This window comes from Zalophus californianus, chromosome 4 (genome assembly GCF_009762305.2).
Source record: "Zalophus californianus isolate mZalCal1 chromosome 4, mZalCal1.pri.v2, whole genome shotgun sequence".
Lineage (NCBI taxonomy): Eukaryota > Metazoa > Chordata > Mammalia > Carnivora > Otariidae > Zalophus > Zalophus californianus.
The window spans coordinates 64,619,363-64,634,655 of record NC_045598.1 but is presented as its reverse complement, the minus strand read 5'-3'; the positions used below and the strand labels follow the sequence as shown (position 1 = coordinate 64,634,655).

Genomic DNA, 15,293 nt, shown 5'->3' with positions numbered 1-15,293 from the left:
TTTAAATTTTTTCTCTTCAAATTCAGGTGGACACTATATTGCCTACTGCCGAAACAATTTAAATAATCTCTGGTATGAATTTGATGATCAGAGTGTCACTGAAGTTTCAGAATCTACTGTACAAAATGCAGAAGCTTATGTTCTTTTCTACAGGTAAGGAAGTAATTCTCATGGATAGGCTATTTTGACAAATATGGAAGAACATCTCACTTTGGGTTTATAACTTCTAAGACTTTCAAAATGTATTACTGAGTAAAGATTAAAAGTTGTTTTATTTTTATTTCATTTTGTGAGTAAAGTGAAAGGTTGCATGCAGAATGATCTTTTCTTAGGAAAATGTTAAATCATTTAGTTGAAGGGCAGAGGAATAGATTTTGTTTTAGAAAGATTAGTTTTGATAAATTAGGCACTGATGGTAGGAATTAAGTACCAAATTTTCTCCTAAAATAGCTAATAAAGGAGGTATTACTATAAAAATGGATCTTTGGTATTTTTCAGTATCTTGTAAAAGGTTAAATACTAGCTACTGAAAGAAGAAAACATTATTTAGATCTTATTAACAAACATTTGAATGCCTACTGTGTGCCAGTAGTTAGGTGGATCATCAGTAGTTATGATACAGTGTTTCCCTTTAGGGGTATATAATGTAGTTGGGGGGGGTGATACAGAGTATATTGCTCTTGAATAAGTCCCAAGCCTAATAAGAGTCATAGTATTACTGTGTGTGCTCAGTCTAATAAGGAAGAGGAAAAATCCATTTACGAGTCTGATGGAGTAAAATGCATATTAAGTTTAATGAATCGTTGTTGTTAACAGGAAAAGCAGTGAAGAGGCACAAAAAGAGAGACGAAGGATTTCAAATTTATTGAACATAATGGAGCCAAGTCTCCTTCAATTTTATATTTCTCGACAGTGGCTAAATAAATTTAAGACCTTTGCTGAGCCTGGCCCTATTTCAAATAATGATTTTCTCTGTATTCATGGAGGTAAGAAATTTTGTAATGAAAAGTAGTGGTAGGGGTTTGCTGTTAAATAATTTACAAATTAGGGGTGCCTGGGTGGCTCAGTTGGTTAAGTGACTGCCTTCGGCTCAGGTCATAATCCTGGAGTCCTGGGATCGAGTCCCACATCGGGCTCCCTGCTCGGCAGGGAGTCTGCTTCTCCCTCTGGCCCTCCCCCCTCTCATGTTCTCTCTCTCTCATTCTCTCTCTCAAATAAATAAAATCTTTAAAAAAAATAATTTACAAATTAGGAAGAATCAAGAGTTTTCCTCTTCCATTTATTTCTCATTTCTTCATCTTCAGTCTAACTTAAATGTATTTAATTTTCTAGTTCCAGAAATTGGCTTTTTCTTCGATTTATAGGCCATCTGTAGCCTCTTCATTGAAGAGATACTTATTGAGTATCTGTGCTAGACCCTGAGAATACCAAAGATACTATTTCTGTCCTCTAAACTCTAATTTCATAGTAGAGGCAGAGATATACACAGCCAGTTATGGTACAGTGAGCACTTCTATTACACATTGTTTTTCTCGGCCGAAAGGCATTCAGCTGCCAGCTGTGTCCATGATTCTTATCCCTTTTGTCTAAATTAATAGGTGGCTCTTTTCCTAAGTATGAAAATGTATTTGAAATTTAACAAAAAAGCTTCATATACGTATTTGCTACATATAACTTAAGCCTTTGTGATCGGCTATGTTCGTGTTTGTACCCATGAAAAATAACACCTTAGTGTGACACCTTGATTAAATTTCATGGTTGAAGACTCAATATTCTTTTTTTTTTTTTAAGATTTTATTTATTTTTTTGACAGAGACAGAGATAGTGAGAGCAGGAGCACAAGCAGCGGGAGAGGCAGAGGGAGAAGCAGGCTTCCCACTGAGCAGGGAGCCCGATGTGGGGCTTAATCCCAGGACCCTGGGATCATGACCTGAGCTGAAGGCAGACGCTTAACGACTGAGCCACCCAGGCGCCCAAGACTCAATATTCTTGTTAATTGACTATTTTTGTAGTGAAACCACAAGAGATAGTAGGAATATCCTGTAGTGGATATAGAAACCTAAACCTTGAAAGTTTCTGTATGTGAATTTATCTCTTATTATTTCCCCACTTGAACTACTAACATAATGCTCTTCCAGTTCTGAATCTCCCCATAAACTTTTAATGGTATTTATTTGTGACTGCCTTTTATTATAGTTAGGTATATAAATGCCTCAGTTCTTTTGCTAGCTCAAGCTCTATGAAGGAAAGATTTGTCTCCTATTTTTCTTTGATTTCTCCCAGTACATAGTAAAGGTTTAGTAAAGATTTACATAAGTTACTTGAAGATCTTGGTTAGCTGATTTTTCTGTACTTCAAGAAATATGTTCATTTTTAGGAACATAATCACCAGAAATGCTTATTAATTTTTAAGAAAAATGATTTAAAAATGCCAGTGATTAATCAGTTTAGAAATGCGTTTTACCTTTGAAAGTTGTATAAAGGAATTTAAGAATGAGACACACCCATCTGAACTTTTTTAGGTGTTCCTCCACGAAAAGCTGGTTACATTGAAGACCTGGTTTTGATGCTGCCTCAGAACATTTGGGATAACCTATATAGCAGGTTTGTTTTTTAAAATCAGACAGTATGGTATTGTGAAAATCAGTTGGTGAAACTTGTTAAAAGGGAATTGTATTATTTCACATATGCTCCTTGTGCTTTATGTTGCTTATGTAGAAAATCCTGTTTTCCATCATTATTCATTCTGAAGTTTGAATAGGAAGACTTTGTAGTTAATGTGGCCATAATCTAGATAATATAATCCTAATTTTTATGTTCTAATTGTCTGTCTCTGTAAAAGCATAGGTGATATTTAACTCTGAAATTTTAGAGTTTTAAATTTTATTTTAAAACATTCATATATAATTTCCTTACTATGTTTTCTTAGTTAAATACTGAAAAAATTCTTGAGAGGCCAGCAAAAGCCTCCTTCTGATTAAAACTTGATTAAGACTATGGCTGCACTGAACTATGATTTATGTTGTATTGTAATTTTTGAAAGCCACTTCTTTTACTTTGTGTTGTTGCCACTAACATATTTGGTAGCAGAAATAGCCGTAAGGGAAAGTTGAAATATAAAGCGGGTTAGTCAATAAATTTGAGTCGTTGACCCTGATAAACAAAATCAAGTTGTTATAATCATATGATTTTTACATTAGTTTAATTATGATTGAGAATTTTTCTGTGGGGATTTATTCTTTACTAGAGATTTAGCCATTGACTCAAAGTTGGAGACAAATTTCCTAGAGCATCCACTTTCTTCAGCATTATCATAATGATTAAATTCTTCATGCTTTAGGTATGGAGGAGGACCAGCTGTCAACCATCTGTACATTTGTCACACTTGCCAAATTGAGGTGGAGAAAATTGAAAAAAGAAGAAAAACTGAATTGGAAATTTTTATTCGGGTAAAGTGATGCTTTTTGAATTGTAAATGTGATCTAGGATAAAGAACAGACAATTAGTAGAACTATTATTATGTTAACTATATTATATTAATGAAATGATTAGATGAAAGAGTTGTAATAGATTTTAAGTGTTCTGGGTGTATAACAGTGAGAGACAGGTCACTAAAATTCTAGTGAGTTAAGTTCTTTTGTGGGGTTTTATTTTCATGGTTGGTAATAAATTTTGTTTTACGGATTGGCATTTGCAAGTAATCTACTGAAATGGCAGATTATAGGTTTTCTTTAGTTAGTGTTTTTCTGAAAGCATATACCCAGACTGCATTCTCTACTTCCATCTTTTTGTGAAATATAGTATTGTTTTGTGGGACTGTCTATACTTACAAATATACCCTTCAAAATGAGTATATTATGAAGCATTCCTTGATTGCAAGCAACAATCCGAAAGTGGTCACATAATCAATGGGAAGAGCTAAACAACTAGGTTTTTCTTATTTGTTTGCTTGTTTTTGGGTGTTTTGTTTTTGTTTTTTAGAAATAATCTGTTTGATCTTTTTAAGGAAGTGTAAACTATATCTGCAGTTTTCACAGTTACCAATACAGTGGAATTAGTCTTTGGCAGTTTTAAAATACATCAGATTATCTACTTTTTGAAAAGGATCAACATGCAAGTAAATTAAAAACCATCTAAATGTGGGGGAGTAGGAGATACAGGCTCTGGTTATGGAATGAATAAGTCACAGGAATAAAAGGCACAGTATAAGGAATATAGTCAATGATACTGTAATAGGGATGGATTAAGACAGATGGCAGCTAGACTTGTGGTGAACACAGTATAATGTATAAACTTACGGAATCACTGTCCTCTACCTGAAGCTAAAATGTAACATTGTGTGCCAACTCTACTCAGAATCATTTAAATGTGTATATGTTGACTGAATGACCCATCCATATGCAAATTCAGGTTCTTTCTGTGGGCTCAGAACTATTTGAGGGTCTTAGGCTCTGAAGTTTTAAAACATCACAGTGGTTGAGAAAAAAGAAACATTTAACATGCACTAATTCAGAGAGGCAAAATGAAGTCATTGAAAAGTAATAAAGTAAGTAATTAAAGAGGAGAAACAGTCATAGTATTACTGGTTAATTATAGCATATTACCAGTCTAGGTTATTATTATTATCATTATTATTTCTCAAAGATTTTATTTATTTGTCAGAGAGAGAGCACAAGCAGGGGAAGCAGCAGGCAGATGGAGACCCTGGGATCATGACCTGAGCCGAAGGCAGACGCTTAACCAACTGAGCCACCCAGGCATCCCTAGGTTATTATTTTATGTACACTGTTTTTTTTTTTTTTTAAAGATTTTATTTATTTATTTGACAGAGAGAGCAAGAGAGGGAACACAAGCAGGGGAGTGGGAGAGGGAGAAGCCGACTCCCCGCCGAGCAGGGAGCCTGATGCGGGGCTCGATCCCAGGACCCTGGGATCATGACCTGAGCCGAAGGCAGACGCTTAACGACTGAGCCACCCAGGTGCCCCTATTTTATGTACACTGTTAAACAACCAGGTTTTATGGACACGAACTAGTACAGTTCCAATTATGTAGGTAGCAAGAAGTAAGTCTTTTCAAAATGCTATTGTCAGTAGCATAGCTCCAACTGTATATTATGACCCAAATCCCCAGTAGGGAATCCTAGAATTTGGGTCACCTTAGAGGCATATGCATTGATAATCCTACTAAGACTGAGGGCACCTGGGTGGCTCAGATGTTAAGCGTATGCCTTCTGGTCAAGTCATGATCCCAGAGTCCTGGGATCGAGCCCTGCATCGGGCTCCCTGCTCAGTGGGAAGCCTGCTTCTGCCTGTCCCACTCCCTCTGTTGTGTTCCCGGAATCTCTTGCTGTGTCTCTCTCTGGCGAATGGATAAATAAAATCTTTAAAAAAAAAAAAAAACCCTACTAAGACTGTATTGGTGGAGGGATGGTAATTTTTTAAGAGAAAATTGAGATTCAGTAAAAGGGGAAGTTGTTAAATAGACAGATGAACAGTATGTTTCATGTTACGGCTGCCCAGCACACGTTTACACATACACACATACACCTGCTTCTTTTCATGGATTTAGGATTTGTTTGTGTGTGCTGTTGCCTAAAGTGAAGAAATTTTCACACACACAGGAAGATAGTATAGGTATCGATTTGTTTATTGTGCTTGGGCCTCATTTGTTTCCTAAACCTAAGGAGGCAAATTTTTGTTGAATATTTAAAATAGTTCATTCCATGAATGCTTAAATAAATGGCTAATGACTATATCCGTTAGGGCTTGGGGAAAGGAGCCATTCTAAGTATTTTGAGTATAATAAGAATATAGGCAAAGAAAGACTTAAACGACTACTGAAAGGACTGGGCAGTGAAGGTCAAGAAGACCACTGCTGACTCAGGAAATCTGGGAGTAGGGTAGGCTGCCATGCTGGAGGTAGGAATGGGGGTATTGAAGGGTTTCAGAGCCTATACAGGTTAAGGAAAGCTTCTTATGTGGTGTGCACCCAGTCAAGGGTGTTGAAGCCCAGGCAAGATGAGAACGGATACCCATGTTGGCTGGGGATTACGGGATGTTGGGTGATAGACTTAGGGATTGGTTCCATATATAGAATTTATTAAATAATAAGTACAATGAGAGCCAGATTTCTCATTGTCAAATAAGAGAGTTACAAATGTGGTGAGGGAGAAAACTGAAATGGATTGTGCTATTAGTATTAGGTTGGACTTGTAGGTACCTTTGTGAACTCATGGTCATACATACATACATACATAGGTACAAATGTGTGTGCGTATACATATATAGAAACAAATGATGTACATATGTTAATTCCCTAACTTTGTTATTAAAAGGGGCTGGGAGCAATGATAATTTCAGTAGGATTAAACATACCTAGCTCTCATCAGGTTTTGGCTTCTTGACATCTTTCTCCACTAAAAGGTACCAGCCTTCCTTGGAGAAATGGCTGATTCATATCAATGTTTATTTCCAGATTTTTGTTATTTGTGTTAGTTGTGTAGGAAAATGTCCTTGTACATATGAAATATGCACCATGTTTGGAGGAAAGGAACATGTTTAGCAACTTACTGCCAGTGGTCTGAGGAAAGAAAATTTCTTTGTGTTACATTGGAGTTTTCCTGTAAGTTTGAGATTGTTTCAAAGTTAAAAAATTAAAAATTGTGCAAAAACTCTGGGAATTATCTCTACTGCTTGCCACTGGTAAATCTCAGGCGAATGCTCAGAAATCTAATAAGCCTGATAAGCTGCTAATCTCAGGATCCTGGTGGGTTATTCTGAGGGTGCTCATAAAATGCAAGATGCTGCTGTTAAAGAGGTTAGCCTATGATACCAAGTGAAGGATTCTTGGAAGTGGTGGCAAAATCCTATTTATGCCATCTGTGGATGCCTCAGTCACAGCTCCCACCAGAGGGGAGAAAAAATTTCTTTTCCTGACTTCCATATATAGCATATACCATTGATAGTGTCTAACCTGGAATACTACTGGCATGGGATCCTGGAAAACGTAGGCTTCTCCTCTTCACAGAAGAGTCTAAGAATGAATGGAAATGATGCGTTATGGGCCGTACAGTAAAGTCTGCCTCTTGTCAGCTCAGCATTCATACACATTCATACATGTAAGCAACAGCAGTAGCAACAGCATCATGTTTCTATTTAACACCTCGCAACTAGCTCATGTACTAATACATGCTGCACTTACCTTTTCCTAAACTTGGGAGACCCAAAGTTCTATGAGTCACTATATCCACTTTTGGATGTTAGTCATTCATCTTTAGTTCAGTCAGTTCAGTCACAGTCTCTCTTTTATACTGTAATTTAAAGAATATTGGGGCACCTGGGTGGCTCGGTCAGTTAAGCATCTGCCTTTGGCTCAGGTCATGATCTCTCAGGGTCCTGGGATCTAGCCCCGCCTCCTCGGGCTCCCTGCTCTGTGGGGAGCCTGCTTCTTCCTTGCCCTCCCTCCTCTGTGCTCGCTCGTGCGCACGTGCGTGCTTTCTCTCTCAAATAAATAAGATCTTTAAAAAAACTTGAAAAGTAAATTGATAATTTTTTACAGATTTGGTAAATGTTTAGAGATACATATATGCGGTAAGGAAGAAATGTATGTCTACAGCTGATCACTTACCCGTTCCATATTCCCTGTTTTCTTAATCGGCACTTCAGTTGGTTGTGGTCGTGTTTACCTGGTAAAGTAACCCAGACCATCGTTTCAGAAGAATCTGAGGTCTTTGTAATCTTGCCTGGTTTAGATTTCTCTAGTTGTCTATTAGCTTTTAACCTCTGGGTATGGAAATACTGAATGGTGCTTGCAGTGGGTTGAATGGTGGTCCCCAAAAAAGGTATCTCCATGTCCTAATCTATGTGAATTGACCTAAACTGTGAATGTGACCTTACTTGAAAAAGGGTCTTTGCATATGTAAATAATTTAAGGATCTTGAGATGAGGTCATCCTGGATTATCTGCATGGACCCTAAATTCAGTGATAAATGTCCTTATAAAGAGACATACAGAAGAAATACACAGAAAAGGTAAAAGCCATATGAAGACAGGAGGCAGAGATTAGAATATACAGCCACAAAGTAGAAGCTTGAAGAGGCAAGAAACAGAATTTCCCCTAATTAACTACCCTAAAGTATGTTCCTGCCAGTACCTTGATTTTGGGCTTCTTTTCTCCAGAACTTTGGGAGATGAAATAGCTGTTTTCAGGCACCAAGTTTGTGGTAATTTGTTACAGCAGCCCTCTGAAACGAATACAGTGGGTTTAATCTGGTTTTCAGCTATAATCCTCCTTGCTCTTGTTGTGTAGTGGTCATTTTATTTCACCCTTTATATAGCCAGTACTGTAACCCACTCTGCCTTTTGGTTCAGTGATGTGAGGAACCATACATAACCAGAGGAGTATTTCAACTTTCAGTCCAGTAAAACCATTGTTGTTTCCCTTTAGAATCGAGTACCTCCAAACTAGTAGAGGCCAAAGTTGAGATGAGAAGCAAAGCTTTCGTGAATATGTCATTAGGTGCTAGTGGATACATCCTCCTACTTTATTTATCTAGTACCTAGCCTCATGTATTCTGGTTATGGGAGAAACAACACTATATATTGGTTTCTGGTTTAGATCATTTACCACAGCATAGAGGATAGTACCAACCCCATAAAGTTTTGTCACCCGTATGCAAAAACTGAGTCTTCAATAGGCCAGCAGCTTTTAGGTGATGCCACATGATAAGGTCAGTGACTCCCATGGGATGTGAGCCTATTTCTTCATTTATTTTGTGTAAAATAAGTTCCATAGTCAGAAGTAATGTGGAATATTATCTCAGTGAATTAGACATTCAGTAGGACCAAGAATAGTGAAAGGAGAAAAGACCGAGAATGGTGTTACTGGGAGAAACGTTGTAGGTTAGGAAGCTAGAACCAAATCCAGTGTAAGTTCTAGGTATTTGTAAATCACACGTCATCAAAAGACTATATCCAAACTATATAAAGGATTCATACAACTCAAGACAAATGTTTCAGTTTAAAAACAAGGAAAATAGGGGCGCCTGGGTGGCTCAGTTGGTTAAGCATCCGACTCTTGATTTCGGCTTAGGTCATGATCTCAGGGTTGTGAGATCGAGGCCCTTGTCAGGCTCTGTGCTGAGTATGGAGTGGAGCCTGCTTAAAATTCTCTTTCCCTCTCCTTCTTGCATCCTCCTCTCTCTTAAAAAAAAAAATTTTTTTTTAATAGATATTATTTCTAAGAAGGTATGACTAGTAAACACATGAAAAGGTACACTATCAGCAGCCATTAGGATAATGCAACTTAAAAATCATGAAAATCACACGATTTTTAGAATGGGTAAAATAAGTGGATAATACCAAGTGCTAGCAAGAATGTGGAGCAACTGGAATTGTCATATGCTGGTGGGAATGCAAAATGTTACATGCCAAATGACAGTTTGGCAGTTTCTTGTAGGTTAAATAAACACTGAGCACATGACTCAGCAATGTCACCCCTGAGTATTTACTCCAGAGAAATGAAAACTTATGTTCACAAAAACCTGTACACAGGGGGCGCCTGTCTGGCTCAGTTGGTAGAACATGCGACTCTTTTTTTTTTTTAAGATTTTATTTATTTGGGGCGCCTGGGTGGCTCAGATGGTTAAGTATCTGCCTTTGGCTCAGGTCATGATCCCAGGGTCCTGGGATCAAGCCCCACATGGGGCTCCTGGCTCAGCAGGGAGCCTGCTTCTCCTTATCCTTCTGCTCTCCCCCCTGCTCATGCTCTCTCTCTCTCTCTCTCTCTCTCTCTCTGTGTCTCAAATGAATAAATAAAAAATCTTTAAAAAAAAAGATTTATTTATCTGACAGAGGGAGACACAGTGAGAGAGGGAACACAAGCAGGGGGAGTGGGAGACCGAGAAGTAGGCTTCCTGCCGAGCAGGGAGCCCGATGCGGGGCTCAATCCCAGGACCCTGGGATCATGAGCTGAGCTGAAGGCAGACGCTTAACGACTGAGCCACCCAGGCGCCCCAGAACATGTGACTCTTGATCATGGAGTGATGAGTTCAAGGCCCATGTTAGGTGTAGAGCTTACTTTAAAAAAAAAAACAACCTTATACCAGATGTTCATAGCAGTATTCCTTATAATTGACTCAAACTGGAAACAGTTGAAATGTTAGCTGGCAAATAGATAAACAAAATATGGTAGCTCTACAATAGAATACTACTGGCAATAAAAAAAGATTGGACTATTGATGCATGCAACAACATGGTTGTTGCATGTCAGAAACATTATGCCAAGTGAAAGAAGATAGACATGAAAAGGCTATGTGATGTCAAATTCCATTTATATGAAACATCTGAAAAATGGGAAATAATAAAGACAATGTAAATCAGTGGTTTCCTGGGGCTGAGAACAAGAGATGGACTGTAGAAACTGTAGAATAATGGTGCAGGGGAACTCTTTGGGGTGTTAGAAGTGTTCTAAACTGGTTTGTGGTGGTGGTTGCAAAACTATAAATTTACTGAACCTCCCCCCTCTTTTAAACAAAACTATGTGTTAGTATAAAATTTAACACTGAAGTACAGATACCGGTGCCCTTGGTAGACTGGAAAAGTAGAGTTTCTGAAAAATTAAAAAAGTAGATAGGATCAGACTGAAGAAGCAAACCAAAGGCCATAGGAAATGACTGCATAGGCTTCAAGCTTGAAAGTGACATACCAGTAATAACCTCAGCATTCTGCCCTTTACATTGTACAAGGCAGCAAGCATAAAGGTTTCTGCTTGGATAGAGCAGTAAATACGGAAACTTAGGTCAGTTGAAGAAGGAATTATCTTAGATAGCTTCTAATACATAGAATTCTTAAATTATGCTTTAAAATAAATACAATTGTTCCTCAGGGAGATATGTAAGGATATTATATCATAAAAACAAAGCAGAACTCAGTAGATGAGTTGACTGAATAGCCGCATCAATACTGCTGAAGAGCAAATTAGTGTTCTGAAAGATCTTGCGAAGCGTTTCTCCTAAAATGAAGCACAAAGATAAACAGATGGAAATCAAAAGTTTTGAATATTGGATAGACATAGAATCCAGTGTTTTTTAATAGGTATTTTAGAAGAGAATAGAAGGGGGGAAACAACTTAGGGCAACAGTTTAGAGAAATTTCCCAGAACTAGAGAAAAAACATGTATCTTTAAATTAGTGAGGTAATTATAGTTACCTAATATTTAAAAAGTCCCACCTAGACACATAAGAAATACTCCAGTGTGAAGTCCTAAAAATATCCAAACCCAGTAATGCTATGAATTAAATGGATTCATCTGGTAGAATCAGTCTGATATTACATTTCAGGAATCTCAGTTCTCTAGGGATAAGTTGTGCATCATGGAAAGTCCTAACTTTAATTCTGTACCTTGAGACAGACATGCTTTGATTTATGTGTTAACCATCAGACAGCCACATTTTTCATTGCCTTTCATTGTTCTGTGGAAACAACTACCTTGTATCCCAGAAAGATCCTTGCCCATAAGTTATAAATAACTTATATTTAATAAAAAAAAATACAGAATATATTAAAAGGTAATGAGTTCTTTGGAAAAGGAAAAAAAAACAGAACAAGAGGGATGAAGAGTACAGTGAGTACAGTGATGAAGGGAGGTGTCAGGTGCATTTTTAAATAGGGTGATCAAGATAGGCCTTAGTGAGAAAGTGACATTTAAATAAAGACTCGAAGGAGGTGAGGGACGTATTTAGATATGTGTGAAAAGAAGGGGGTAGTCATGCAAAAGCTTTAAGAGACAGGAAAGTAACTGCTTGGTTCTGAGAATAACAAAGAGGTCTTTGTGACCATGAGTGAATAAATGAGGAAGAAAGTTATTAGAAGATGAAGTCAAATCATGGAGCCAGATTATGGAGATACTTCTGTGCTATTGTAAGGATCTTTGGGGACAATGACAGGGTTTTAATAGATTTGATTATAGGAGCGACATTATCTGGACTTGGCTGTCTTTGTCCTTGGATAGTACCATAGGCATTTAGTTACCCATAATGAAATATTTTTAGAAGTCTCACTGTCTTTTCACACCTAGTACAGTTGGGTAAATTTCAGATACCCTTCATTTTCCTTAGGCTCTTTTTCCTCTATCTTTCTTTCTATATCAGTTATTCTTTCACTTGGGCTTCTTTAATTGAAGGCACTGGCTAACTTAAGCAAAAAAGAAATTTATCAAAAGGAAAAATTGAATTGTCCAGAATTTCAGGAACCAAGCTAGCCCTGGGTATGTGGCTAACAAAATTGACATAGGAGTGACTTCATTCTCACCATTAGATGACTCCTGAAGATTTCCATTTCTAGTAGAGTTTTGCCTAGTTGAGTCACATACCCATTTCCTTCGGCCTTAGAAGAGGAAGTGGAACATCTTTAGGGACCTTAGTTCCACCACATTTGAGAATTTGTCCTATACATGTATGTATATTGTTTGTGAAACGACATGTACAAGATTATTCATTGCAGCATTGTGTTTGTAGTAACAACATGTCCACCAATATCTTAAGTGAACAGAAGTAAAGGGTAGACAGTGGATATAGTATATTTAAATTTAATAAATACGTGGAGTATTTATTGTTTTGAAGACTTGCCTTGACCATTTTGACTTACCCAGTGTCTTATTCTTCTTTTGTGTGTGTACTTGGAAATTTTGAGACATAACCTAGACTGACTTGCTTACTAATAGGTATTACAGTGGTACTAAGATAACTTAGCATCAATGTGCATCACATTCTTCATGAGGTATTGGCCTTATCAAATGCTGAAGTAGAATGGTTGTATTGTTCTGCTATAAACAAGTTCTAGATATTAGGTGACTGATTTTTTTCTCCCTGTAGCTCAACAGAGCATTCCAAGAGGAGGATTCTCCAGCTACTTTTTATTGCATCAGTATGCAGTGGTTTAGAGAATGGGAAAGTTTTGTGAAGGGTAAAGATGGAGGTAAGTAGTTAACTGAAAAATGAAATTCATTGCTGATTTTTTGTTTGACGAATATTTTTTGGATATCTATATGCGTTTGGGATTATACCAGTGAATAAGAGAGAAAAAGATCGGGTGCCTGGGTGGCTCCGATGGTTAAGTATCTATCTGCCTTCGGCTCAGGTCATGATCCTAGGGTCCTGGGATCGAATCCCGCATCGGGCTCCCTGCTCCTTGGGAGCCTGCTTCTCCCTCTGCTTCTCTCTCTCTCTCTCTCTCTCCCCTCTGTCTCTCATGAATAAATAAAAATCTTAAAAAAAAAAAAAGAGAGAGAAAAAGATCCCTGCCCTCAGGGATCTAACATTCTAGCTTATATTCTGGTTAGTTGTTTTAAACCTATTTCATGACTTACAGCATATTCATAGCAGGAATAAAGGAACTGAACAAAATTAGTCTGCAATCTTAATATTGAAAAGTTAAAAAAAATCCACCCAACAATAAGATTGGTTACATAATGGTTTAACCATTACAGTAACATACTATGCGGACTTTAAAAATAATTTTTGTGGCAGTATGTGATAATTAAAAAGATGTTCTTGATAAATGAAAAAGGTTACAATACTGTATTCATAGTTTGAACCCTTCATATTTAAAAAAAGTGGCAAACATACGCGAAGGTAAAAAGACCACAAAGATATTTAACCTGCCTATTTTCTGTAATGGGATTACAATATTTTTTCTTCTTGTGCCTTTTTGTTTTGTTTTACAGCTTTTTTTTTTAAAGATTTTATTTGTTTATTTGACAGAGAGAAAGACACAGCAAGAGAGGGAACACAAGCAGGGGGAGTGGGAGAGGGAGAAGCAGGCTTCCCGCGGAGCAGGGAGTCCTATGTGGGGCTTGATGCGGGACTCGATCCCAGGACCCTGAGATCATGACCTGAGCCGAAGGCAGAGGCTCACTGACTGAGCCACCCAGGCGCCCCTTGTTTTACAGCTTTTAATAATAAACATGCACTGTACTTTTGTATTCAGGGGGAAAACAGGTTTTTTTTCCCCTTAAATTAAAAAATGATATATTTTAACATTTCAATTTATAATGCTTTTATTGTTTTTAGTTTAATGACAGTCTGAAATAACTCAGGAATTACATGATTTCTTTTTAAATTATAAAAGAATTGTTCTTTTATAACATTAAAAGTGCATTTCAACCTGTGGTCATCAAATGGATAGTTAAAGTGAGATTTTAGATGGTAGTGAGAGAGCCTCTCTCCTTTTCTTTCTTGGTTCTATTTGGGGTGGGGGAGGGAACTAAGACCCAAAAGGAAGAGGCTCAGAAGATGGTTAAAAATTAATTCTAGGGGCACCTGGGTGGCTCAGTCGTTAAGCGTCTGCCTTCAGCTCAGGTCGTGATCCCGGGGTCCTGGGATTGAGCCCCGCATCGGGCTCCCTGCTCGGCGGGGAGCCTGCTTCTCCCTCTCCCACTCCCCCCTGCCCTGCTTGTGTTCCCTCTCTCGCTTTGTCTCTCTCTGTCAAATAAATAAATAAAACCCTTAAAAAAGAATACAATTTAAAAAAAATTAATTCTAATAATCTGACTACAAAATGATCAAATTTTTTTTAAAGATTTTATTTATTTACTTGACAGAGAGACACAGCGAGAGAGGGAACATAAGCAGGGGGAGCGGGAGAGGGAGAAGCAGGCCTCCTGTGGAGCAGGGAGCCCGATGCTGGGCTCGATCCCAGGACCTTGGGATCATGACCTGAGCCGAAGGCAGACGCCCAACGACTGAGCTACCCAGGCGCCCCAAAATAATCAATTTGATTATATAGTTACATCCCTCAATTATTTCAGGCACAGAAATACGTAATTCTTTGGTACATTTCTTTGAAAAGTATGCATTTTGATCCTTTGTTTTTCCTTTTGACTTAGATCCTCCAGGTCCTATTGATAACACTAAAATTGCAGTCACTAAATGTGGCAATGTGATGCTCAGGCAAGGTAAGTTGACTAATACTTAAGCCATTTGTCACTGTTAAGAATATAACATTACTAGCCATCTGTGCCACTTTTTTACCCATCCTAATGATATAATTCATATATGAAGGAGGACAAATAGTAGAAAAGCTGCCAGTGTTTGTTATCTGAGGAAAGGTTTAAGGCTGTTGATAGGAGCTAGGAAAAAATACTAAGACCATAATGGGCTGGTAGTCTGGAAATTCGTGTTCCCTTAGTACTCAGTTATCCCTGGAGGATTCATGCTGGGGGGTACATTATGAAGGTTTTGCAATATGAATATATAGGTTTGTAAATATTACTCTTTCTATTTGCACTTAATTCTA

The 15,293-nt window shown here is 37.7% G+C and overlaps 1 protein-coding gene across 4 annotated transcripts in view; it reads left to right on the top strand.

The window, feature by feature from the left end:
• The window catches only part of USP33 (ubiquitin specific peptidase 33), a 59,558-nt gene that overhangs the window by 43,082 nt on the left and 1,183 nt on the right, over positions 1-15,293 (top strand). For all 4 annotated transcript variants that reach the window (XM_027614441.1, XM_027614422.1, XM_027614416.1 and 1 more), the window contains exons 18-23: positions 27-153; positions 817-986; positions 2,523-2,604; positions 3,341-3,449; positions 12,872-12,974; positions 14,884-14,952. In XM_027614441.1, coding sequence (XP_027470242.1) covers positions 27-153; positions 817-986; positions 2,523-2,604; positions 3,341-3,449; positions 12,872-12,974; positions 14,884-14,952 — 660 coding nt within the window. The remainder of the gene's footprint in view (positions 1-26; positions 154-816; positions 987-2,522; positions 2,605-3,340; positions 3,450-12,871; positions 12,975-14,883; positions 14,953-15,293) is intronic.